Source organism: Orbicella franksi, chromosome 6 (genome assembly GCF_964199315.1).
Source record: "Orbicella franksi chromosome 6, jaOrbFran1.1, whole genome shotgun sequence".
Lineage (NCBI taxonomy): Eukaryota > Metazoa > Cnidaria > Anthozoa > Scleractinia > Merulinidae > Orbicella > Orbicella franksi.
The window spans coordinates 7,857,203-7,884,209 of record NC_138150.1 but is presented as its reverse complement, the minus strand read 5'-3'; the positions used below and the strand labels follow the sequence as shown (position 1 = coordinate 7,884,209).

General features: G+C 38.7%; 3 protein-coding genes across 5 annotated transcripts in view; 1 reads left to right on the top strand and 2 right to left on the bottom strand.

Annotated features, from left to right (window-relative positions):
* The first annotated feature begins 7 nt into the window (after positions 1-7).
* On the top strand, positions 8-15,484 carry LOC145491465 (choline/ethanolaminephosphotransferase 1-like). Of its 2 annotated transcripts, XM_081470707.1 has the most exons (7): positions 8-617; positions 4,606-4,895; positions 6,293-6,377; positions 6,987-7,118; positions 9,746-9,904; positions 11,266-11,391; positions 12,423-15,484. In XM_081470707.1, exons 1-7 carry the CDS (start codon positions 387-389, stop codon positions 12,540-12,542), a joined length of 1,143 nt encoding a protein of 380 aa, XP_081326833.1. In that variant the 5' UTR covers positions 8-386; the 3' UTR covers positions 12,543-15,484. The 2 variants fall into 2 exon arrangements, with proteins under 2 accessions (XP_081326833.1, XP_081326832.1); XM_081470706.1 differs by having other exon boundaries at positions 11,266-12,504.
* A 77-nt stretch (positions 15,485-15,561) lies between these two features.
* Positions 15,562-17,552, bottom strand: LOC145491469 (melanocyte-stimulating hormone receptor-like). The gene has a single exon (XM_081470710.1). The coding sequence runs from the start codon at positions 17,379-17,381 to the stop codon at positions 16,317-16,319; it is 1,065 nt and encodes a 354-aa protein (XP_081326836.1). The 5' UTR covers positions 17,382-17,552; the 3' UTR covers positions 15,562-16,316.
* Positions 17,553-23,119: 5,567 nt separating this feature from the next.
* Positions 23,120-27,007, bottom strand: part of LOC145491462 (phosphatidylserine synthase 2-like) — a 37,657-nt gene continuing 33,769 nt past the window's right edge. For both annotated transcript variants that reach the window (XM_081470700.1, XM_081470702.1), the window contains exons 16-18: positions 26,553-26,636; positions 25,209-25,291; positions 23,120-23,996 (exon numbers count right to left, since the gene is read on the bottom strand). The gene's annotated coding sequence lies outside the window, so the exon portion shown is untranslated. The remainder of the gene's footprint in view (positions 23,997-25,208; positions 25,292-26,552; positions 26,637-27,007) is intronic.

The window sequence follows — 27,007 nt, the reverse complement described above, 5'->3', positions numbered from 1 at the left end:
TGTGTAAACAGAAATTACATCGAACCATCGAACCGGAATCTTTTTAACAGTTTTAAGTATCTTTTAATCGTCTCTCCTTTGCAGTGACTTGTGTGAGTAACAAAGAGCCTGTGTATATGTTAAACGTCTTAGAATTTGACACAAAAGTCGAAAAAACACATGAACCGAACATGACGGGCTGAATAGACGTCCGGTTAACTTAGCGCCCGCGCCAACAAAATACGCAACCAGGCCTTCACGTGTTCTAAGAATGAAACCAGCGAAGTATAAAATACATTTACATGTAGTATCACTGGATGTTATATATTTACGTGGCGTGAACGGCCTTGAAATCTTCAGTTTGGTAGCAAATTCAGTGTAGGAAAAACGGCCGCTAATCAGGAGGAATGGCAATGATTTCAGTTTTGAACGAGAGGCAGCTGAAACGCCTCTCGGAACACAAATACAGCGCGCAGTGTGTATCAATTTTGGACCCTTGCTTTCAAGTCTACTGGCGCTGGTTGGTGGAACAACTTCCTTTGTGGCTTGCACCAAATACTATCACAATCTCTGGATTCGTTATCAATGTAGTCACGTCTCTTCTGTTAATATGGTATTGCCCTCAAGCCAAGGGAGAGGTGAGATTTGCCTTTGAAATAACGTTTCGTGAAGTCGTAATGAGTTATGATGCATTCAACAATATGTTCGTGGTGTTGTTGGTGAATAATGAATGTTTTGTTTTCGCTTTGTTTCTTGCTTTTTTGACGCAATTCAATGCAATCATAATATTGCTTGCTCTCACTGGAAACCACAACTTGTCTCTTATTTCAAAATCTTTTATCGCTCGCTACAATTAATTTGTCATTTCTGCAAATTGTACTTTTAGGTATTAAAGATAAATTAAACTTTTTGCATGACTTACTCCATCTTTGTATGGTAAAAGATTTGGTGTCATCATGTTTGCAGAGTATTACGATAGTTTGTTTGCATCTTGGCTAAAAAGCAGTCGTTTGTGGAAGTAATTTTATTTGTAACTTCCTTCGGTTTATTTTTACTTGGTTGGTGTCCTTGACTTGCAATTCCCGTGAGGAAATCAAACCGTGATATTGTTAAATATAAAAGACTGCTAATACTTTTATCGCTGTATTGTACGCCATTACGTCCAGCTGTGACATTTTAAACCCAAAAATTATTTACCTTCTCTGTCAATTTATTACTTTGTCAGTTGTCGATTCTCGTTTGATTGGACTAATAGAATATTAATAACCGGTCTATAGCGAGAAGAACTTTTAATTAATATCATAATGTTTAAGCTCACCATCAAGTCCTTGATGTTAACATGATAAAGGTGTCAATTAAGAATGGAAAAATATACAAATCATTTGCCTATGTCCTGTCTGAAGTAATAACAATTTTAAAGTTTCATGATTCTGAAATTATACATGCAGCTGTTGAGATCTTTGGTAGAGTCTCAAATGCGCTGTCCAAGGCAGTGGGTGGAACCTTCTCCCGTTAGACCACCCTGGTAACTTGTTTGATTTTCCATCAACTGACCAACCAAAATTATCTTATTAAAAAAAATTATCCAGTCCAGGCCGGATCAACTCAGATCATCTTGGATTGACTCAGATCATAAAACAAAAAAAAATTGGAGGAAATTTAATCTTTTACCCATTTGAAGGTTAAAATTCCTCTCAAAAACAGGCCAAATCAAGAGAGACTCACTATGTTTCTCTGTGTCATCTAGCAACCATTCTTAAAGCCAATTCCACTGTCTGGATTGATCTGGTCCAACATGTTTACCTGACCAATTTCTTACAATAATAGTACAACCAACTGATTAGGATGATTTCCACAGAACGTTCGAGCAATAATGGCAAAATGAAGTTACCATTGAAAGAAACCTCATGGCATGGTAATATCTTGAATGCTGGTATGAAGAACTTATCAAAACTTAAGCTCTCAAGTCCCCGTGGGGGAAAATTGAACTTGGAGTTATCCATATTTCAATTAAAACAGACGTTTTGCGTTAGTTAAAAACACAATGGGTGATTGCAGAAAATATCCATACCATACCATGGGCGACATCTTGGAATTTCGAGGGAGAGGGGGAGGGTTTCTTGGACTGGAATTCTGGAGGCATGGGGGGTAATGCAGTTTGGAATTTGAAACACATGGGGGCGTTTCAGCTCTGAATTTCCAGAGGAGGAAGACGGCGAAAGCTTCGCTTGAAATCGCTGATCTGATAACTTTTCCAGTTTGTAAATGATCAAGCACAAACCGACCGCTGAAGCAGGATAAAGATCAATCAGACAGTTGGTAGCAACCTTGCGGAAAAGTGAGCAGATGGATTGTGTGGTGAGCTCCACATCGAAGAGGCCTTAAAGTAGATGAATTAGTTGATAGATTAATAAAATATAAAACAAGTCTGTGTTGCTTTCACCCTACAAGCAGAGCCTCTTCTTACAGTACATATGCTTTGTACCATGAAATAAAAGATAAAGCAAAAAGAGATAAAAGAGGCTCTGCTCGCAGGGTGTGTTTCTTTCCGATCTAAAATTGTCGATCCATGAGAAAAACTCACACCAGTCTCTCATTTCCAAATGGAATGCCTGACAGATTTGTAAGCTGCATTACTAGTGGTCAGCAGTTCCTCAATGAACACAATTTTCAATATGGCGGGGGATGGCAGATCGTGAACTTCACTTTTGTCTTGCACTGGTATCAATATGATCTACTCTCCTGAAAATATGAAGCTAATGAACTGAAAACAAAAGGTCTTATTTGGTGGTAAGCAACTTCAAGATAACACTTAGAAGGGAAAGCTACAGTATACTTTATTAAATGTTAACAAACTTGAGTTGCTTGTTTGCTTGACCGAAAATTGAGAGCATTTCTTGGAGGGGGAAAAAAGCACAAGTTTCCCTTTCAGTGGAAGTTTAAGGTGGTCAAACAGGAATTACGAAGGGGCTGAAAAAAATTGGAAATTCTGGAGGGGAGGAGGGGTTAACAATTTTGGAATTCGGAGGATATGTGGGGATAGAGCTTTTTGGAATTTCCGAAGGCAAGTGGGGTTAAAAATGTTCATGCCGCTGTGGTAGGATATAGGTATTTTCTGGAATCAACCAATAACACATGCTTTAAGCATTCTTACAAGGTTTGACATTAACTTTCCTGAGAATGCTTGAGAATTTAATCGCAGGGTCACTTAGAGAAAAGTAATTAACTAAAGTGAGTTGTTTTAAATAGTATTCCAAAAGTTACTGTGCTATGAGTAGATTTTTAGTAAATAAGGTTTGCACTTATTGCTCAAACTTTGAGAAGAATCCTTCTTAACCTTCCTACAACAATGAGCAAAACAGGAGACAGAAATAAGTCTGCACAGTGTTGCCAGTATGAGCAACAACTTACAATGATCAACAAAAATTAAACATACAGTAGGGTGCGTTTCTTTAAGAAAATCCAAGATTGGATTCTTAAATCCGAAAACGGATTTTGTGTTTCTTTTCTAGACAGATCAATCCAAGATCTCTCAGATCATGGTGCGTCGAAGTAACCAAAGAATCCTCGCCCAGAGTGGATTCTTTGGTTCCTTTGATGCACCATGATCCAAGTGATCTTGGATTGATCTGTTTACTAAAGAAACGAAAATCCGTTTCGGATTTAAGAATCCAATCTTGGATTTTTTTAAAGAAACACACCCATAGTATTTTGTAAACAAGACAGAAAATGTTTGGGCAGTAAAAATCCACTATTCAGCTTATATGAATCATGACTGCAAAAAATAATTATCTTAGAATTTTCTAGCCACTGTGACTTTGAAAATGAAATATAGCCATTTTAGTAATACTATTAAGTTCATTATTGGAGAGCTTTGGTACACAGAGCAATTCTAAAAATTGCCACATACAAGATGGGTGCACCCACCATTTTCTTAAGTCTAGTAAGAGCCTTTCCTAGCAATCATCTTTTGGCTGAATTTTTGCCACAAAGTTATCCACACATTTTAAACGTTGGGACCATGTCAACACAATTTGATGATTAAGCATGTACACAGTACAGTTTGTGCCCACTTTGTTGTAATTATTTTTGTTTCTCCTGGAAATAATAGCACCAATCAGGGTACCAGATGAGTTTAAAAGGCAGGCTGCCAAAAGGGAACTGAAACTGGTCGACAGAAATGGCCTGAATCATTGGAAGTTTCCTATTAGTTTGTTAGGCTTTTGACTTAACACCCCTCTCTTAACCAGGGCTCAAAAAAGTGCCATCTGGTTGTTTGGGACAGGTAGATTTTCCTGTTGGGCAAGTAGCTTTTTGTTCTCATTTGCCCAATCGGCAAGGGCTTGGGCATGTCGTCTGCTAACTAAATAAAAAGAAAAGAAAGTAATCTAATACTTGCCCAGGGCAAGCAAAATTTGAGAGCTGCAGGTCCAAAGGCAAGCTGCAATTCAGTTTTTTCAAGCCCTGTTAACTGGAACACTGAACAAATGCAAATAGAAGAGGTACCATTTTGCCTATTGCTAGTTACTTCATGTTAAACTCATGAGCAGTCTTCCCTTCTGATCTATACGATTGGAAGAGACTTTTAAAGGAAATATTTATTTATAATCATTTATATTTACTTAGGCACCATGGTGGGCCTTTCTACTGAGTGCTATTGGATTGTTTGTATACCAATCCCTTGATGCTGTAGATGGTAAACAAGCACGGCGTACAAAAAGTGCATCGCCACTGGGAGAATTAGTTGACCATGGTTGTGACTCTGCTTCCATGGTGATTATGATCTTAGCTGTCTGCGTAGCAGTAGAGCTCGGCACACACCCTGTCTGGATGTTTTACATGTCGTTCATGGCAGTTTTCATGTTTTATTGTGCCCACTGGCAGGCCTATGTTTCAGGAACTATTAAATTTGGAACGTAAGTATGCTGGGTCCAGGTATAGCTATCACATCGTAGCTAGCATAGTTTTAATTGGCATTACTATATGTTATCTTCCCCATCAATTCATTTGAAGCTAACAAGTGTCACTCCTTGCTTTCATATGTCTAGTTACTATTTATTTTATAAAAATCATAAATAAAGTTAATTGTGTCCTATCCAAAAGGAGACAGAACTCTGATTTTATGGATAATTTTTATTGAATGCCAGTCCCAGCTGCTCTGTTTAGGAATTCTGTACAATCTTGTATTTTCTCGTGGAGCTCCTGCACACTGAAGGCATGCAAGTGGAGCCGCATACCTCAGAAAATTTGGTAACCCATCAATCTCAAAAATTTTGGTTGTCACGTGACTGTCCGTATGTACATACATCTGTCCATACTTCCGTACACCAAGCCTCATTCCTTGAAAAATAAGAGAGTAGTACCATTACCATCATCATCAATCCTTATTGCCCCCAGTGGGGCATGGGGCCACAGTACCACTACCATAGGTACCTCTTACTCTGGGGGAGAGGGAGGGAATACATGCAAAGGCAAAATATTGGTTCAAATTAAACCGTGACACGTAACAAGTGTCACTAGTGTCACTCCTTGCTTTTATATGTCTAACTACTATTTATTTTATAAAAATCATAAATAAAATTAATTGTGTCCTATCCAAAAGGAGACAGAATCCTGAGTTTATGGATAATTTTTATCGAAAGCCAGTCCCAGCTGCTCTGTTTAGGAATTCTGGTACAATCTCATATTTTGTAGCAGGAAGCGAGCGAGTGGAGCCCCACACCTCAGAAAATTTGGTAACCCATCGATCTCAAAACTTTTGGTTGTCATGTGACTGTCCGTACGTACGTATGTCCGTCCATACGTCCATACGCCAAGCCTCATTCCTTGAAAAATAAGAGAGTAGTACCATTACCCTAGGTACCTCTCACTCTGGGGAAGAGTGAGGGGGTACATGCAAAGGCAAAAAATCAGCACAAATTAAACCCTGAGTGACGCTTTGTTGACTTTTCTTCTGACATATTCCTTGCACAATCGTCTCTTGGAAAGTCCCTGATATATCGCATATGTAATTTGTGCAATCTTAGGTACTCTTATTAGGTATGGTTTGTTGAAATGTAACTAGGAAAAAATAGTGAAATCACATGCTGAACAATCACATGCTCAAAATTTATCATTTTTTGAGTTTCTGATCCAGGGGAAAAAATCCTCTTTTCATTCATGGTTAACTATTGTAATCAGGAGCTCTGCTTTTAGGCTTGGCTAAATCTATAGTTCGCTTGTTTAATTGTAACATTGAATTAACATTTAGTTTTAATCAATGAAATGGGAATTTAGTAAATGCTCTTTTCTGTGGTGTGGTTCATCTTTACAGAGTTGATGTAACAGAAATTCAAATTGCTGGTATGGTTATATTCATGATCTCAGGAATTTTTGGTGTTCAAGTATGGTCCTTGCAGGTGAGGCATTTCTCCACTATACACTGTAGGTTCTGTCAGTTCTTTTAGACCATGACTTGAGGGGTGTGTCTTTTTGCCCTGTAAGGAGAACATACATACATTGTACCTTGCACTAACTGAGTTTAAGGTCCATACTGTATGTTACAGACCAAGTTTTTTTCCCCTTCGATTTATGGCCCAAGTGTGAGGTGTGCAGACAATAAATCGAATGGAAAGTAACAAGGTTCTGTAAGTTACAGTATGGACCAAGAAGACGAGGTTAGTAATATATTTATTATATCTCTAATATGTGTCTGACAGGTTCAGGAATGATTTCTGTTTACATAGAACGGCTTCAAATTTCTGACACGTCAAAAGCAAAATAGGTCAAATTGAAATCATGAAAGCACACTTTAATACACAATTTAAAGTAAAAGAAAGATTTAAACTTTTACTTGCTCTAGCATTTGAGAAAACTTAATAAATCATGAAACCTTTTGGCGACAAAAACAACTTTAAATTTCAGCTGGCTGTACAGTAGAATTCAATGTGCTAAATTGACCAATCACAGCATGCATAGTTTTAATAAATTTATGTTTTAATAATAATATTTTGTTGCCCCTTTTTCAGGTTCCCTACTTCAATGTCTCATTAAAAGCAGTTGTCTTTGGAGTCTCTGTCCTTGGGAGTATCTATGCTCTTTCCACAATTTTTATTCAAATATATGAAGGAGGGAAAGGCAAGAATGGTTCCACAGTAGCAGTAAGTTATTTTTATTTCTAAGTCTTTTCACTGCATACCAGTTGATAACTAGATACTTACATGAGCTATGAAGACTTGCAAATGTTTAACACTAACTTGCTTTTTACTTTTGGGTTGCTAACAATCGTGGTCACAAAATGTGGTTTTCAAGGAGTTCTATCCACGGGATTTTGTTGTTCTTTCGGTGAAAGTGGTGCTAAAATTTTTTTGTATTTAAGATATTTAGTCAGAGCTAGTTTCTAATTTGCAAAATTGAGAGGTGGGGTCAGGACAACAATAGCTTTTGAGAAAAATTGCATTTAAATTACTAATGCCCAGTCTTCCCTTAAGTACTTGGTGGTCCATTATTGAAGTTTTTTTTTATTATTTGTATGTTGAACATGTATGATGTTTCTTAGAACATGTATGATGGTTGTATGGTTTGTATGATAGTGTGAAGCGGCCTTCACACGGCAAATTAAAGTTGGCAAACTCGTGTTGGCAAACTCAAGTTGGTGTGTGTGTACGGCACAAATACAGTCGGCCAACGCGTTTGCAAACAGTTGGCGACAAATAGAACTTGCCTCTATTCTCGCCAACTTTTTCACCAACTTTTTCGTGTTGGTAAACTCGTGTCTGACGTGTGAACGACTGGCAAACATGTGTTGTTGACTGTCAACCAATCAAAACACACGCTTTATTCACGTGATTCATTTGCGTGACACTTGGTGGACGCAAGTCAAGATGAACGCGAGGTCACTTTTAATATAAAGTTATCGAAGAGGTTCACAATTGTCCGGCTGTCTGGGACGTTCATCTGTGGTCTACATTAGAGAACATCTTGGAACATTTTATAAAGAGTTAAGGCCTGGGCCTTTTTCTCCCCAAAACTGAAAAAAGCCACTTAAAGGGCCAGGCTGACTGTGAGACCTATTTACCTGCCTGGTTTGATCATTTTTGAAAGAAAAATGTTTGCGTTCGAGAGAATGCAGTTCTAATCGCGTAATGCGGAAAAATTAGAGTTTTTGTGTATGTATCTTTCTATGGACACCAATTTGGGCCCCAAAAAAATTCTTCAAGGGCGAATGACGTGATCTCCATGTTCGTCCATGTACTTTCTACCCTCTACTCTTCGACCAAAACCAACTCTGATTTCTGCAGAATAAATCAAAGGAAGAAATGTTTAGTTTCACTTCGCTGGCCTAGATTTCTGTGCGCAAGTTATGTAACATAAACCCAACGAAAGTGTTTACATAGGAAAAGAGTTCAACTCCCACAGGATTGCTTTGGTACACCAACATCATACATGTCCTCCGTTTCATTGTTTCGGAAGTGAAAATGCCCTGTAGCTGTTCCCCCAAAGCCAAGGTGATCCAAAGTTGTGTTCGTGAACAGAATAATTGTCTTTGTTTTGGTAATAAAAGCACGTCATCTTGCATACCGACGGAACAGGCATCGTTTGTGTCAATTTACACGGTCAGTATAAAATAAGGACTGCGGACTACGGACTACGGACTGCGGACTACGGACTGCGGACTGCGGACTGCGGACTGCGGACTGCGGACTGGGTATAAAACACGGACTCAGGTATGGAGGTTTTGCACGGCAGCCATGTTGCATGGCACGAACAATGTAAATGTTTTTGAATTACAAAGAACATTTTTTCCCATAGGAAAAAGAATCTATTGTTCTTGCCATGCAACATGGCTGCCGTGTAAAACCTCTATAAAACGCGGACTGCGGACTAAATGCGGGCTAACAACTGCAGTCCGTGTTTTTTACTGACCGGTCGTAACTAATATTAGGTAATACACGTATAAACGAGAACAAACCCTCTCGTATGCACGTGCTTTGCGATCAATTCATTTGTTTTTTCCCCTGCTGGAGGGAGGCCAATTTCACGCCTACCTAACAGCTCAGGCACAAAATGTCGTTTCCGGAATTTTTGCTTCTTTAACATACCAAACCTACACTCTTTAATCTACGATTACTACTAGTATAAAGAAGTAATATATCAAACACAAGAGACAGTGTTTCATCGGGATATCTAAACACCGAGAAGAGAGTTGAAAATACGATTCGCAGCGGAGTATTTTTGACGAAATTCGGGGTGTTTTGATAGCCAATAAACAATGTCCCGAGTGTTTGATATGCCTTCTCAATCGAAACAAAAACTAAGGAGTAAACAGAGAAGTAAAATCGTCAAAATCTGCCCTAATTAAGACCACGTATCCAAACCTCCCTCACGGTTGTTATTTTCTTTGTTTTAACTTGATGAATTATTAATGAACTCGTTTGAGAAGTTAAGTTCTCAGACTCATTTAACAATTCATCAAGGTTAAAATCAGAAAATCTTTTATTCACGTTTTCTTCCGGGAGGCAACTTGTTTTCACAGTTTTCCCAACTGAACTTCTTTATAAGAAAAACTTTTCTCTAGATGGTCTGAAACCAGGCAGGCGAAATCGTCCTCGTAATGGGATTTCATTAAGGGCCGGGCACTTATAGGGCTAATAGGGCCTCCATTTATAGAAAACTAAAATAAAATACAGATTAAAATTTGTATCTAGCATGTTATAATTCATATACCATGATGGCTAAGCCAGTGAATTGAGCATTCTCATTGAGTATATACTTGTTTCCTCTTCAGGGAACCAGTGTTTTATCTCCGTTATTTCCCATCGCTGTCATGCTATATATGGCATATCTTACTGCTAGGATCTCATCTATAAATATATTTCAAAAACACCCGTGTTTGTTTGTCATGGCATTTGGCATGGCGTGCTCCAAGATCACCATCAAGCTAGTGGTATGTAATAACTAGTATTCAATATTATTGTTGTGTTTGGTTGTTGTTAGTATTTGCCATCAAGATACAATGGAACCCCGCCTTACGGCCACACTGTTAATATGGCCGCTTAGTTATGACAGCCACTTTATGCTGGCGCAAACAAAAGCTCATTCACGTCATTTTCTTATTTTGAAGAATGCCTTTAATACAGCCACCCCATTAATACGGCAAGATTTGTGTGGCCCAGCATTCCACTGTATCTTCATTGATTCTAATCCTAACATAAAGTCAAAATTCAAGATTTTGACCATATTCCTGGGTGCTTGGTGCATTAACATTTGTTGCTGAAAAAGGAATTCCCCTTTATGATTTCAAAAATTTCACGCAGAGCGGGGTGAAAAGAATATCAATTTTGGGGGCAAGGTGTTACAATGATGTACTAACCCAAAAGTCATTCTCACTAGCCATCTAAAATTTCATCACTTGACAGTAATACTGGGATTTGAATTTCCTCAAAACCTTTCCCAAGAAACTTAGCAGAATGTATTGGCAAACGGCAAATCCTCTAGCCTTGGGCTATCGGACACAAGTTTCATTGCACACTGGTAGAAACCACACAGCGTTTCCACTTATGTAGCCAGAGCCATGCAAATTTATTGGAACAAAATTTTGGGACATTAACATGGCCACTGTTTCACTGTTTTGGAAAACCAACGCGACTCTCTAACATTTCTATCTCAGAAGTGGTACACATGTGACTCTGTTTACTTTTGCTATTATCATTAAAAGGCCTCTGTAATACTCATATACGTGTTGATCAGAGGCGGTAGTTCATAGCATCGAATTCCGTGGGAGCCTCGATTATTATTTTTACGATAACTGCAGAAATTCTGGTGCGCTCATTGGCTAAATTTCATTGTCAATAAGCGGACAGACACATGAATTTATAATTTATGCGATGCTTCAACGAGCGGTCAATTTGTCATTGTAAAAAACAAATTGACGTCATGTTTTCATGCGTCTGTCCTGTTATGATCTATAACAGGACAGACGCATGAAAAACTGACGTCAATTCGTTAAAGTTAGCACTGTAAAGTTAATAAAATATTGCAAAACGCCAAGTTATACCTGAGAACAAGTTTAAGTTTGATATATTCAGTTTTTCAAGTGTTTGCAGGGACTTTTTGAAAAACAGGGCCTGCCTATTGTATTTTCTGCAAGAAGCAAGCGGTAAAATAGGCCGCGCGAATATTGAGAACGAAGCGCGTGCCGGCCGCTTTACCTCCCACTCAACGATCTTCAAGTGATTTAAGGGCGTGTTAGGAACTCTGTGAAGTGTATCGCAGCATTAGATAGTGCGTCTTTATCACTGTTACTAGGTTGGCTGCATGACACGGAGTCCTGTAGAGTTCAAAGATTCCACAATGATTGGAGGAATACTTCAGATTCTTAACATTCATTATGGCTCGCCTTTCAACGAGCACGTTTTACTGTGGTGTATGATGGTGAGTACGACCTTTCTTTACTCTATGACTGGTGAAATAAAAAGGAAAGGTTACCTCGTTTTACGCAAATTTAGCACTGATTATCTAGCGGGACTTACACCCGGGGGGGGGGGGGGGTGGATACTCCCAGAAAAATCGGGTGAGGGTGTGCGGCCCGCTTCCCAAAACCCCAACCCCATTCATGATCTGCGATTTTTCCTACCCTATTTAAGACTTGACCAAAAATTCGATTTCCTATTTATGACCGTTGCGGCATGTACACGGTTGTCGTAAACATAATTTGTGAAGGGCTTTTTTTGATAGTCTTATCGATAATGATGAAAAGGTAGCTTCTTCTAAAAATTATACCCATTGCAAGACTAGAGTGCAAAAAACATGCCCTATTTATGGCCAAAACGGCTGCAAAACCATACCCTTTGGGGCCGCACATACCTTTATAGCCCATATAAGGGGGTACCCCCCGGGACTTACATTAGTCAAGTATCCCAACAACGGCTTAAAGTTGTAGAGGAACTCAAAGGAAACGCAGAAATGCCAAAGGGGTCATGGATGGGCAAAACTGGGGGAGAATGTATCTCCAATACGGACCCTCACGCTTGTTCGATAACATATATGTAAGATAGATGTAGTGGTACTGTTGTGTACGCACAGTACAACGGCAACCGACAGCAGCACGTCCGACTAAAACGTCTGGTTAATGAGCAGCGCCATGGCTGCACTTGTATTGTACGTTTGGTAACGTCAAATACACCTATTAGGGATTTGTGGAAAACGTGAACAACGGCAGTGAAGTTCTCATCTTTTTTTCTTTCTTCCTCTGGTGATTAAACGGTTCCTTCTGTCAGCGAGAAGATAGTTCTGTCACCGACGATGTTGCGCGATTTTAAAATATATCTTTATTAAAATTTACGTTCATATAGACGTTGCCGTCTTGGTCTCGTTACTTTAACATGCATAGACTTACGAATTTTTTTTTTTCCATCATGACAGCCTCCTAGCATTGACTTGCTCTTTCTCTTTTCCTGTTCTAGGGCCATGTGATCTTTGAGCAGTTACGCTATAACTTTGCACTGGGTTGCCAAATCTGCGAGTATCTCAACATTAGCTACTTCACGATTCGTTCACCGGCGGTGAAGCCTGAAGCCAAATAGCACGTAGCGACTTTAGCCCTGTTGCTTGCGGTAACCTCCGTGTGACCTCTGTGTGTTCAAACTGTATAGAACTGTGTTCTGTTTAAGAATAGGTCGGATCAAACGAGTTCGAGAGTCGGGAAGGGTTGGTGAATGATTTTTGGACGGTACTGTTAGTTCTTCTCTCGCGAGTGTATCATCAGCGCGCGGTTAAACGAGCGAAGAGCATGCGAAAGCAGGCGTGGTGTTCCTACGAAATGAATGAAATGTCGTAGACTCGTGGAAATTTAGCAGCTATAAGTTGGAATTGGCCTCTCGTCCTTGTTTGATCTGCGTTCACGCCTTCTTCACGTGACAATTTGTAGCAATTCTGTCTGGAAGACGTCCTTCCGTTGACGTGTGACATTGCCATTTAGTGATAAGTCACTTATTTACTTATCTGTTGATTCAGATATAATTATTTACTATTATATAACCGGGTTCATGTTTTGAGGCGAATTGGAAATCGCACAGACAATTTTCTATGATTTAAGAATTTGTGTAGCAACATAGAAGTCTTCTTTAAATAGTTCTATGGGATGTTAAAATGAATTTTTTTCTTCACATTTGGGGGCTTTATAATATATTCTTACTGCCTCAGATCAGGTGGTTCAGATTTTCCTGTAGGTAACAAATTATAATAACATTCCCCCCAAAGTTAACATTGTTTGAGTAGTTCACAGAAACAATTCATAGTGATTCAAGTGAATTCCAGGAGCGAGAGAAGGAGGAAATTGGTTTTAGAATTTTACCTTTCTCGCACCTTTGGGAAAAACGGCGAGAAGAGAAAAACAGTTAAGGAAAATGAAAATTTCTTATAAGGCATCAGCACGCACATTTCAAAGTTCTTTTGTACCAATCACGTTGCGTTTCTAAGGCTCGCTGCTTGGCCAATCAGATCTTTTCCTTTGTTTATAATTAGTTCAGTTTAGTTACTGTTGAGTTCAGAAGTTACTGAAGGTCTTGGCTCGCAATCAGGAGACAAATGAGTTTGAGTTTCGCCTTTAATTTTTAGCTTCAAGAGGGTTGCAAAATGTAATTTAAAGACAGCTATTGGATGATGTTAAGAGAGGATGAAGAGAGAGGTAATCCCTGTGACCCAAGGTATTCCCTCAAGTTATTTTTAGACATGGTACCTAGATTCTAAAACCAGTACCATGGTACCTACCTCTGCGGTTAGTGTTACCACGCGCGTTGCTTGTCGTGGAGGACTCAAATGCGTGTAAAGCTGATTGGGCTTTCCACGTGACCTGTGCGCGTCACAGGATTGGCTATTGCTGCACACTCCTGGGATTTCTGAAACCGGGCGTGAAATCTAAAAATAAGTTGAGAGGGGGTAACTTTGGAATAAGGTCTATATGGGGAATCAACTCGTTTACTCTTCATTCTCTCTTGATGGTGTAAATTGAAATTACGAGATGAAATGATAATAAGAAAGGAACACTCACCTGTGTTGAACAGTTGGATGGAAATACGGGAGAAATCTTAGCCTCAAATGTGCAGTGTGAATCAGACTGTATAAAATACAGGTGTGGAGCAATTTTCTTTCTGTTCAACGAAAGGTGCGAAATAACACTTAATGTGTTTAAGATGATTCCCAGTCCGTACTGCGCACTCTCGAGATATTGGTTACATTATTTTGTTTTAATCCATGTAAGACGTCACAATACGTAACATTTCGCAACTACTTACATGAAGTAAGTTCAAAGTTTCGCGTCAACCGCCATTATGGAATCGAAGTTTTATGCTTCGTTCTTTCTGACATCACTAAGTAAAACAACTTCGTAGCTGGAAAAATCAGACACTGTTGGAAAAAGAATTCAAAGTGGCTCAAAGATAAGGTAAGCGGTTCTAACGAATAACGTCGATTCGCATTCCATCGAGTGAGATTCACAAAAATTGGGTGCTGAGACTGCGCAGAACGGACTGGACATAATCTTTTAAGAACCTACATCACAGATGGTGTGTCTTGAAAAACGTAGCCTAAGTTCGTCGATCGTTCACTCCCTCAATCCTCCCCGATCTAAACCATTCTTCACTGCCGTTTTGTTATATTTACCCATTGAGTTTTTTTCCACCTACGCGATCTACAGGCTTGACTGGCGTTTTCTTGGAATTATTTTCTGCATTTCTGTAACACGTTACATGTAATATAGGTGAATCTTTGTTTACAATAGTTGCCTCATTGGAATAAGCGCTACAGTATCTGGTACAAGACACAAGAATATCAACTCTTAAGTACTAAGAGAGCGCTGCACGATAGGCTGTCATTACAATTTGAGTTCGAAGCATTTAACGCCTTTTGTGTCTCGCGCGCTTAACTACACAGAATTTTACACAGAATGTATTAGCGCTTTCCCTACAAAGACATTTTGCGTGTTTTTGGAAGCTAGTAATGTCACTCAATATTTACCCTAAGAGCAGTTAGTTTCTCTTAGGCTATGCAGCGTAGCCTTCGGCTTGAGAGAAACCAACTGCTTGCAGGGTACTCAATATTACACACGAAGTGCCAAACATTTTCCCGTTTATCGAGTCTCGCAAATCTTTTCATGTAATATTTATAGCATGATGCCTTTTCAAGTCGTATGCTCATGGACTATTCTCGCACCCAGATCTCCCACGGCCAACAGAGTGAGGACTGGGTTAAAGATTATCATAAGCAATGACGTCAGCAACGATTCACCTATTGGGAGATAACTCTTGTTGTGTTGTGAAGAAAACAGACAGCAATCCAGTCAGAATACTTTTTAGTACCATTATTTTATAATGAAGAGTGCAAACCAAGTTTGATCCCGGTGTAGTGTGCTGTCGGTGAAATTTGTAACCTATTTTAATTGTCTTGATTTCTAGCGGGTATCGTGGCCGTGTTCTTGACATTAACAAGACTATGGAAAGATTATTTATTAAAATATATAAATACTACAGGTTATGTGATGTGTGTTGTTACTACATTTGCCTTAGCGGCGGTTGTTAAGGGCAGTCCCGAAATTTGAGCTATTCGTGTCCAGAATATTGTGCTCGAGCTTGTAAACTTTACTGTGAAGTTTCAGGCTTGTTTCGTTTTAATTTGACGACTGTCAAACTCCTCAAAGGATTGCCGGAAAATCACTTTAAACGAAAAACAATAGAAACTTTAATTTACTTTTATTTGGATTAGTGCTTCTCGGCTTTGGGACATCTCGGCCCGCACCAAGTAGATACATTTGATGTAACACGTAACTGTATAGGCTCGATTACCAGCCGCTGTTCAGGAAAAGAGCCCGCGCTCCTCCCCCGAACTGTAGACCGGACTCGAGAAAGCGGCGGAAATCGAGCCTAGTAACTGTACTGACTTTTTTATAAGAATATTGTTTTTCCAGCCGAGGCTGAATATTCCTATTTTTCTGCCTATTTTAAGCTGAAAATATTCTTGCGAATATTCTTAGATTATAGCGTATGATATTTCTGTTTTCGAATGTATTTGGTGTCCGCATGCTGTTAAAGTAATTTTGGAGCCAGCCTGCTGGCATCAACACCTGACATCGCGCACTTGACTTCCTGTAGAAGTGTTCTTAGCATCGAACATACGCTAGTGCTGTTTCTGTTGCTTTTTGGCCAGTTTTGCCGTTTGAAGAAAGAATTTTTTACGGTTTAGTTAAAAACATACAATTGTATCATCTCAGTCTCGGGTTTATTCTTAAAATATACTTAAAATTTGGCAAATTTCAGCCTCGGTATTCTTATAAAACATATTCTAATAAAAAAGAAAGAGTGTACCTAAGGTTCTTGCCCTGCCCCACGCTTTGTTGTTTTGTGGCATTGCTGTCCTGATTCCAGTCTGACCTCAGCGTTCGGTGAGCCAAACAATCGCATCTCAATTTGTTCAGCCTCGGCAATGTTTGCGGTTCTACAAGTTAACTCGACAAATGCCACGCGAAATTGTCTGACTCTGACCGAGTAGATAACTGGATTAACCAACGAGTTGAGTATTAGGAACGTTGAGGTTACAAACAAGCATTCATACACTGTTTCTGTAGACATCCTATTCCGATGGAATGCTAAAATAATTCTCGATGTCCACAAAGGCATATAACAGAGGAACAGCATTGCAAATATGATAGCTGTAAGTTTAAAGGCTTTCTTCTCTTTCAGGAATTTTCGCCTTGCCTCTTCTGTTAGTTGCTGACTTGAAATTCCCTTTTCGTGTCGGTGAACCTCGCGGAACACCGTGATATTGCAGAGCACAATGGTAACGAGGCATAAGGCAACAAAAGCGTTATTCAGGAGATAAAATACAGCTTTGTCAATGAAAAGTGGAATATACAGAATAAGAGTTAAGAGCCAACCCACACCGGAAGCAATAAGCAAACGCTTTTCAGTGACCAGGCCGGCATTGTACTCGTAAGTGTATTTCATTGCGAGAAATCTCTCTCCACTAATTAACACAAGGTGAACAAGGGAAGCCACACATACAAGATTGGAGATCATTTGTGCAGCAACTTCCACTGTACAGGATCCACTCGTGTGGTCACCATGAATGATTGTTATCATTAACGCCGTGAACACGGGTTGAACACCTACACCCACCATTAAGTCGGTTGTAGCCAAACACGCGAGTAGTGTGTTAGACTTGCTGGCTCTCATCCGCGCTTTTGTTTTCACGGCCGCTATTACCATTGCGTTCAAAACAGTCGTGAAAGGGATGGCGAGTATGTTGATGATGGTAAGGAAAGTTAAAACCGCTTTAGCTTCAGTAGCAGAAGGTGGAAGTCTTCTTCCTAGGGAAACGTGAATTGGGCAAACAGGCGGACCCATTTCAACGCTAAGCTGGGTCGAGTTCATCGCTTACTGAACTTATTCAGTTTTGGCTTAAGTTTACAACCTAATTCAGCGGGTGAACCTCTCTCTGTTATATCTTGTCCAAACTGTTTTCTGATGACGCAGTTTCCTTTTCAACAAACTCTTCCACACCTGGAGATTTTTACATATCTTTTATGTTCACCGTCGGTTCAATTGTACCACTCTCTTCATTTGCATTTCAACTTTATCATTGTATTTTTACAATATAATGCATCACTATTATTTGCCATAACAAGTAAGGGCTTTATTTCCAAAATTAGTTTCCGATGTTCCCTTTTAAATTATGCGCCTCATTAGACGGAAATCCCACTTACTTTAATTCATAACGGCCAATCAACGAAATGTTTTAAGTGCCTCAGTATGACGTGGTCCCATGGGGATGATTATAAAGAAAAAAGTGTTCTCTCTGCCCACTTAAACTCTCAGCGCAATCAAGTGGAACTAAGTAGCTTCCCACTTCTACCAAGAATAGCACACTTGAACGCTGTCGTCATCTGATAGGGTTATACTTTCCGAGTTCCTAGGCCTCGATATTTCGTCTCGGTCAACCGTTTCGGGTCACGTGCTCTGGGGCGAAAAGTGTCGTCTCGGATACGTCACCGAAATCAATCGACCGTGAAGACCTAGGAGAAAGCCCGACAGGAACTAACTAGGCAAGGGCTATACCAGAGTTCGATTCGTTTTCCTTTAATCATTTAAGTTTTGAAACCACAAAAGGTTTGAAATTTACAAAAAAAACTGAAACCGCGTTGATAATTAGCACAATATATGAAAAGTGTCGCATTTGTTAGTTTCACACCATCCAATACATTTACCAAAATTCTATCATGGAATGTTTTGCTGCCTTTGAGCGAGATAAAGTTCACCAGATTTCAGATTTCAGATCCATTTCACCTCGAAGCGCTTATCTTACGCTTTTTGAATTTTTCTCTTAATCCTTGCCTCGTTTTTTCACTGACTGACTGCGTTGTAAGACGCCCTGGGAACAGGCAGCTTTTCGAGCGGACACGAAATGCAAAGGGAACGCTTAAAAAGATCGAAAGTAAATTTGTGAAGGAACACAAGGGTCAACGAATGTACGGCTAAGGTACTGGGAGGAAACCCGATCGGGAACCCCTGGGGAACACTAGAAGTCGCGGGCGGAACACAGGAAATTCAAAGGGGAGCAAAGGACATGTACGGGAATTTCAAAAGGAAACGTGCGAGGAAGAAGACGAGGAAACGCACATGAAAAGCGCTGTGTCATGAGTGAGCAAACCGACGCCGCGGTGTCACACGCAAGGAAGGCTCATCGAATATTGCAGGGACCACCCGGGAAACCATCGAGAAATCCATTGGAAAACATCAGGGAACATGTACTGAAGACACGAGGAAACACCCGCGGAACGCACGGGGAACGCACGGGGAACGCATGGGGAACGCATGGGGAACCGAGATTAATTGCGCAATTCGCACAACGGATGCACGGAGTATCGGACAAGAAAGACTTTAGGGAACCCCACAGTAAATGCACAGGAAATGTAATAGGGAACTGACAGGAAACGCGTGGTGCAACGAGCGGGAAAACACATAGGGGCACCCACGGTAAATACACAGGGGACGTGGGAGAGACCTCACCATGAAACCGAGGGGAACGCATGGGGTTGCGTATTGAGAAACGCAAGGGAAACAGAAGGGACGCAAAAAGAATGCACGCGAAGTATGCATAGAGAAACAGATGACGAAATGCAAGAGGAAACCTACGTTGTAACAAATAGGCAAAGACATTGGAAAACTCACGACAAAAGTATGAGCGACATCGCAAGGAACTCGCCGGGTACTCGTGGCTAACGCACGGGGCTATGTATCTGAAAGCACAACTGACGAAAGCCATAACCAAACGCAGAACACCCGCGACAATGCACGTGAGGCGCATAACGCAGGCAGGTCACGACATAATGGACGAGCACAACTATATTCCACTAGGTGTTCACGGATGTCGGTGAGGGAGACCCATGGATGAAGAAACGACTTTGCGTGTGGCAGGAAGCGCAGGGGTTAGAAGAAGAAACGGAAAGAGAAAAGTAAGAGGAAATGCACAAGCCGGATCCGGAGTACATTGCGAAAAGCCCACGGGGTTGCGAATGCAATTGGAAAGTAGTTGGGAATCTACAAGGGAGCCCATGATTTCCAACGAAAATACCTCGATTTTGTTACAATGCCTTCATTAAATGACAACATTTAAAAGTAATAAAGTTATGCAAATATCAGACTTTAAAACCAGTTTAATTCAAGTAGTTCTTTTCTTTTTAAATAGTTTCTAGCTTGTACTTTATTATAAGCTTTGATTCGTAGGCCATCAGGTCTTAGCACGGGATATTTGAAAACCTGCAAAAATCGACTTATGAGATTACCAGAAAAGGTTTATTTAACGAAATATAACGGCCGCGTGAGTCAGTCTTTACAAATGTATTTTAATTTCACGTGTTACTGTTTTAATAAAGCCTAAAAATGGAAAGATGTGATGTTTTTGAAGTGATACAATAGTTTTGCATAAGAATTAAAATCCAAGTCATGAAAATATGCAGCGACGATTTAGTCAGAGATTGGTTCTAGTCTGTAATCAATATTCATGACTACTTGTGGAACTTGCGTCAAACCAAACACTTGGTCAAAGCGTGAAGACGTGGATTTATGTGTTCCTGGTGATGTCGCATCTGGCCTTGTTCTTCCTTAGAAGAAGATAGAGCACGACGAGATACAAGTATTTAAATGTTCATGGTGAGTGCATGTTCTTATCTTTTTGCCCTTCACCAAACGGAACAATTTTTACTTTCCGAAAGTTAAGTTCCACCCTTCGCTCGCAGTCCTGCACACATCTTCGTTCAGACTCCAGATAGTCGTAGTTTTGCAATCACTGAGATGAAATGTTTCAGTCGGCAAAGGGTTAAGAGATAATCTTTGTGCAAGTTTGGAAGATGTGCGCTGAATTTGTTTGATATTTCCTGTTCTTCTCGTTGCGTGTTGCTCCCGGAAAGTTGAAAACCGTTACCACGTGCAGCTGGTTCATACGAGCTTTCGTCGCTGCTTGCCCTAGTTGTAATAGTGTATCCTGGGAATACATTTGTCCCGAGAAAAAGCTTATGTTTCTCTTTATTGTCTTCTTTTTAAGGACAGAAAATGGCCTAACGGCGAAGATGGAATTCATTGGTATATGATCCGGCGTACGAAATTGAGAAGAAATTGAAATTCACGAGGAGTTCAAATGGTTATATTCAACATTGGAAATGACCACGAGATAAGAATTTTAATTTCGTAACTTTCAATCAAAATGGTGGCAATATATTTGACGCTTGCGTTGTAAGGATTAGTTGTCGAGGGTTTTTTTCTAGTAGAAAAAGTCGGGGTATTTATTTGTTTCGAAAGACTGCTATATATTTTTCAATAGCTAACCTTGGGCCGTAATTAATCCGAGGTCGCGATTCTGGTAGCCACCATTTTGGTCGATATGATTTCACGAAATATTTTAAGTTGGTAAACAACGTTGAGTTTTTAAGGTGGCACTATATTTGGCAACACCATCTAAATTTTTTTTTGATTTTTGTGATCAAAACGCATGCGTTTTTTTTTTCGGAATCGACGAAGTAATGTAACATTGATTTTTCAGTTCTTTTTTTTTTAGGCAAGAGGAGATTTAAATGGCCTGTACGACAACAAAATATATTTGGAAACAACGAAATTAACTCTACAGCAAATAAATTATCTTGCTAGAATAAAAATCACACATTTTACTCTCTTCAGATCAAATATAATCTCGAAGATGTATTCAGTGTGACCGCATGCCTGTAGCGTGAAACGGAAAAATATATTTTGGAACTAACGAAATAATTCTGTAACAAATTAAATTGTCTTAATTACCGAGATAGTTGTCTTTCGCTGTAAATCAAAGCTTTTCTTGCACATTGTTGTACCACAGCTACTTTAAAATAAATTGAAAATATCTTCAGGTTATTGGACGTACTACCACTCTTAATTTCAGAAAGTGCCATCTTAAAGACGAATCAACGTTAGTTTAACCTCTAGATATTGAAAGGTTAACCATTCCTTTAAGATCAATATCTGGTTTATAAAAGGTGTTTTAAAAAAAGCAGACAAGTATAGCGAAAGTGATGAACAAAATCATCGACTAGGAATTATTGTCTTGATGTGCTACTAAATTCTCAGGACTACAAGTAAGACCAAGTAAGGCAATCGTTGAGGAGAGTTGATGTTTTCAGCTTGAAAGTATGAACGAGTTCAGGCCTGCGGAGTTCGACTGAAAATTTAAAACCTGTTTCTGTTCTGTAACTACTTGAACATTTGCAAATCAAAGTCGATTCTGCTATCTCTAGTTTTTGAACAATTGTCTACCAATGACCTCCAAAAAGAGAACTTTTAGTACATCTACCACAAAGTGAACATTTAAAATTAGCTATTGCAATTATATTTTTTTTAAGATTTAAATGGCTGCCAACAATTTTGTGACAACCATAACCAAAACGGACCAGGAACAAATTTGTTAACAAGGATGATTATATTTGCATATCAATTAGTATTAAAAACGTGCCTTGTTATACACAGTTCTCGTGGCGCCTTTGTAAAACATGTTTGTTTTCCTTTGTCATTTCTAACGTTAAAATTTCTAGACTTCCAAAAGAAGTGAAAAGCATTTTCCTTCGTAAGCTTTGTTCAGAATATTGTAAAATATTTTCGAAAACATTTCGACGAGATTTAAATTTTCACGGTTGATTATTTCGACATTGTTTTGACTTGACTAGTCATAAAATATACTGAACCGGCCGAAGAAATTTTTCTTTATTTAGGAATAAACATCTTTGTGCTACCAGATATTGATTATTTTGTGGTGTTTACACTTTGGTTGTTGCACGGGAAAAGAGAGCAAAGCGAACGGTCCCATCGGAAGACAAAATGTAACTTATTTCGGAACTTAAATGGTTTAGAAATCATTGAAATTTGGTAATTTTGCGCGGAGACAATGATTGGATTTTGATTTACGAGTGTTCTTGCTCCTGTGCAACTGATCCGAAGTGTACCATCTATGTTATCGCCTGACAGAGGTTAGTTTAAACGGTATTTCACGTTCGCTTTGCTAGATTTAAAAATCCATGTCGGAGTTTAAATTTTTTGTCGCCCATTTGATCCATTTGTCATTTCATCTTTTTCCTGTCTTGAGGAACTCTTGCATCACCTCGTACAAGAACCATCGTCAAGTTCGATGAAAAATGAAATTTTAAGACTTTGGCAAACTTATTTCGAAACGAAACAAAAAACAACCTTGACAATCAAAATTGCTTTTTCAATGCCAGGTGATGCAGTAGTTTTTGATGGGATTTTCTGTTAACTGTTGCCTTTGAGAATTTTTTCGCGATCAAAAACTTCTGAAGGGTAACCTATTTAAATTTTTCTCAAAAAAGTTGTAAGGGGAAACGCTGTGCAAATTGTTTTAATTTTCCCGCCAAAAGTCTTAGTTTTTAAACGCGATTTTTTCCTTCACACGTTTTACTTTGATTTAAATGATTTTCACCTAATTAATTACTTACTTTTATTGTTTTGCAATACAAACAATAAAATTAGATTAAATGAAAACAGCAAGTGTTGATTTTTACTGTGTACATTATTTTAGCATTGTTAAAGAATATTAAAGACAATAAAAATACTCCAGCAAATAGAAGTCAATTACACACGCGTCTTCAATATAACTTTTATTGACTTTTTATAATGCAATGAAAATTCTTTACAAACAATTTGAATAAGTAAACAAAATAAAAAAAAATGCGCTTTTAAAAGGGCCTGGAAACTAGTCAGAATGTAGGCTCTCTTTTACTATTTTTTGACTAAGTAGGGTTGCCAAAAAGAAAAAAAATTCTGCGCTTTTGAACAGAGTCTAACCAGAGTTCAAGCATGTTCTTTGAGTTTTGATGGGAAAAATCCTACATAGTGCAAGATTTTTTCCGCCAAAAGACTCAGTATATGTTTGACTCAAAACCAGACACCATTTAAAATTGCAGACTTTTTTTTCTAAGGACAATTTTTCCACTTTACGATTTCTCTCTTGGCCGTTTTAAAAGCGCAACATTTATATCAATTCAATGCGTCCTCGAAAACTAGAAAGATTTCCGTAAATTTGTGGAATAGATACTAGACAATTAGACAGTAATTTCAACGAGTTTAATAACGAGACTTCCAAGCTGACGATTCGGAAAAACTAAACCAGGTAATGCTAATATTCTACCTTTATTCTAAAGCTACAAACTCGAAATACAATTCATGCCTTCCTCGAAAACTACCAAGAAACGAGACAATTTGGCAAATACTAGACAATTTGAAAGTAATTCCGATGTCTTCTTTCGACTCTCGAGTTCTGTGTTGTGAAATCGCTAATATGAGCTCCGCCCTAACAATCTTTCGCAAGAAACTCAATCGAGATAAACTCTGTCTTGTAAATCTACCTTACTTTTAAAAGGTGATCCACTATAGAAACATCTAAACGGAGGTCTTTGCTTTCCTTTGCTTCTTTCTTCATGTTAATGTCGCTGCATGTACACTCGAGATGATAGCCTGAAAGAAAGATAAATAAAGCTTTCAATTAACAATGGGTATACTGAAAGTCAAAGAACAAAATATACATACAGTGTATACTGGACTAAAGTTTACAAGTAAATTCTCTCATCGGGAATGCGCTTGTCGTTTGGTGATATCATCAACAAAGAAATACAGGGAGTTAACATAATGATATTAAGAAGAACATAAAACGCGGACAAGCAGCAAAACGAAATAAATAGCACCGGCTAAAACATAGCACTCTAAAATTAACCTTCACTAGCAACTTTTGCGGTCTAAAAGCTCTCACTAGCAAAATAGCACACTAAAAATTTTACGGCAAAAATGTTCGCGACTAAACGGCCCGCAATATTTGCATTTTCTTCCCGAGGATGAATTTATGCGTGGTTAATAGTCGCCATCCTTGAATAACTCGTGAAATTTTTTTAAACGAAAAAGCTTTCGGGTTGCTTCACATTTAAAATAAGTATTAAAATAAAGGTAATGTAATTTGCTAGACGCTTATGACCAAATGCAAACAAAAATTAAAAAATTTACACAAGCGAATATTAAGACAAAGTTGCTTTAAAATTCAAATTGTTGTTCAAATGTAATACTCATGCAAACAAGCAAAATTCTTTCCCTGAGAGGTGCATGCAAGGTAATTAGTACATTATAAAAGATTTTACAGTAATTACAAGTAATTATGTTTTTTTTTTTTTCTGACTACCCAACACCTATCGCTTAAACTTTTCACACGACGGCTTTTACGAAACTACGACTGAAGGGAACTTTCCTTTTGACAGCTATTTCTAGAACATTTCCCAGTCGTATCCGAAACTCCTGAGGGAATTTCACACAACGGTGAAAATCCGAAAATTGTCACGGCAAAAAGTAAAAACAAATAAATAACTCCGTGATTTGAACGTAGTTATGAGGCATTTCTCTCCCATTGTGAAAGTTTTAGCATATGATGAGACTGAAATTTGTAACCAAGAAAGTTATTTCAAGTGTACTTTCAGAAAACATGCTTTACTCTCGTGTAGCATACAAGGTAGTTCACAGCTTTTTTACATCCATGGATAAGATCCCTATCTTTGTCCACTCAAATTGAAACAATAACTTCGCCATTCGTTTAAATTATTTCCTTGCAATGTGTACAATTATTCCTAGTACATGCACCATCAAGTGATTAAAAACTCTTCCTTTTAAAAGAAAATTGTGACGCACCTAACAAAGGATCCAATGTCTCACTTTGATTCGTTTTCCTCTTAAGACAGCACAGCTTTTATTGTTTCTTCTCTGTTTTGTATCTAGCGAGAAACAGGAAATGTTTTAACCTTTATGACATCCATCATTCTTAATTTCAAAAACTAAACCATCAGGTTAAGTGATCCACACCAACCCAGCTTATCCAGGTCACTGACGCATGAAGTGGAAAATGGGTATTTCTATTCTGCCTAAATCTGGTGGACATTGTGATTTTTAATTAGGTTTTAAATAAGTTCTTAATTAGGTTACTAATTAAAATAGGTTTTATTTAAATTGTAACAATGTTTATAGAGGGCCACAAGTTCATTAGTTTTTCACTATCAAGTGTCACCCTCTTTAAATGAAGTTTGATTGATTGATTGATTGATTGATTGATTGATTGATTGATTGATTGATTGATTGATTGATTGATTGATTGATGGGATGCTAGTCTGTCATCCAGTATCCAGTATCAAATTTACCCAGTACGTGTTTGTACACCTAGGTGGATAGAGGTAGTGTGAGACTCAAGTGTCTTGCCCAATGCAGAGATCCGAACCATTGGCTCAAACCCAGACTGCTTGATGTACAGTCCAGTATACTAACCATTAGTGCACTGTGTCCCTCCTCCCACAAAACAATACTCCTCAACAACAGTACCCCGAGCATTGCAGTCTTAAGGAATTTTTGTACACCCTACCCTCGAAGGGCTAAGGTATACGTTGGCCATATAACGGTTTGTTGAGAGACATGCAGTGCAACCCCACTAATACGGTCACCAACAGGCCATGAAAATTTGGCCGTATTAACAATTTGGTCTAAATTGAGTGAGATCTTAACAGAAGTAACAGATATATCACAATTGCACTTCTGAACAACTGTTCTTTTATAATTATCTGGAATGTAGATAGAATTTTCAAAAAATTGAAACTTCATTTAGTTCATATGTACAATATTTAGATTGAAAAGATGAACATAACTGGGTCGAGTGGCCGCATAAAGTAAATGGGGTAAAATTGTAAAGGATTATACAGGTTGGGATATTATAATGAGGCCATATTAACAGGGTGGCTGCATTAACAGGGTTTTCCTGACCTATCAGAAAATATATAAGTGCTTTGCCGGGACAAAAAAAAGTGGCCATAATAATGAGGTAACCATATTGACAAGGTGACCGTAAGGTGGGGTTCCACTGTAGCTGAACAGTATGATACAATAACATCTCTGTTTGTTTTAATCTTCTGCCTGCCTTGTGTGCAATAATAATAATGTATTATTAATTTCTGGTACATGATAAAAGACATGAATAAAATTGTGACTTACCTACTATGGAACCCAGTGTCTCTGTTTGATTCTTTCTCCTCTTAAGTCTTGACACATAGCCCTTTCCTTGCTTCTGTTAGGCATCTGCCAAAAAAGTGCAAATTTTTTAACTTTTATGGAATTCCTTAAGTTTTACAAACTACACAATTGAAAATAAGTCTTCAGATTTTTAAAGTTTAAACGCTACAAGGGGAAGTTTCAGCACTGAAGGTAAGGTAAAGATTTCAACAGCCCAAGTAATCCAAACTACCACAGCTTATTCCAGTTTGAGTATAGCATCAATGGAATGCAGGGCTAGCCCCAGTATGATATTCACCCTGTACCCATTTGTATATCTGGGGGGAGGGAGGCACTGTGAGAGTAACCTGTCATGTCCAAGAACACAATGCAGTGCGATAGCTGAACTGTGAAACAATAACATCTCTATTTGTTTTAATTTTCCTAGCGCAGGTATA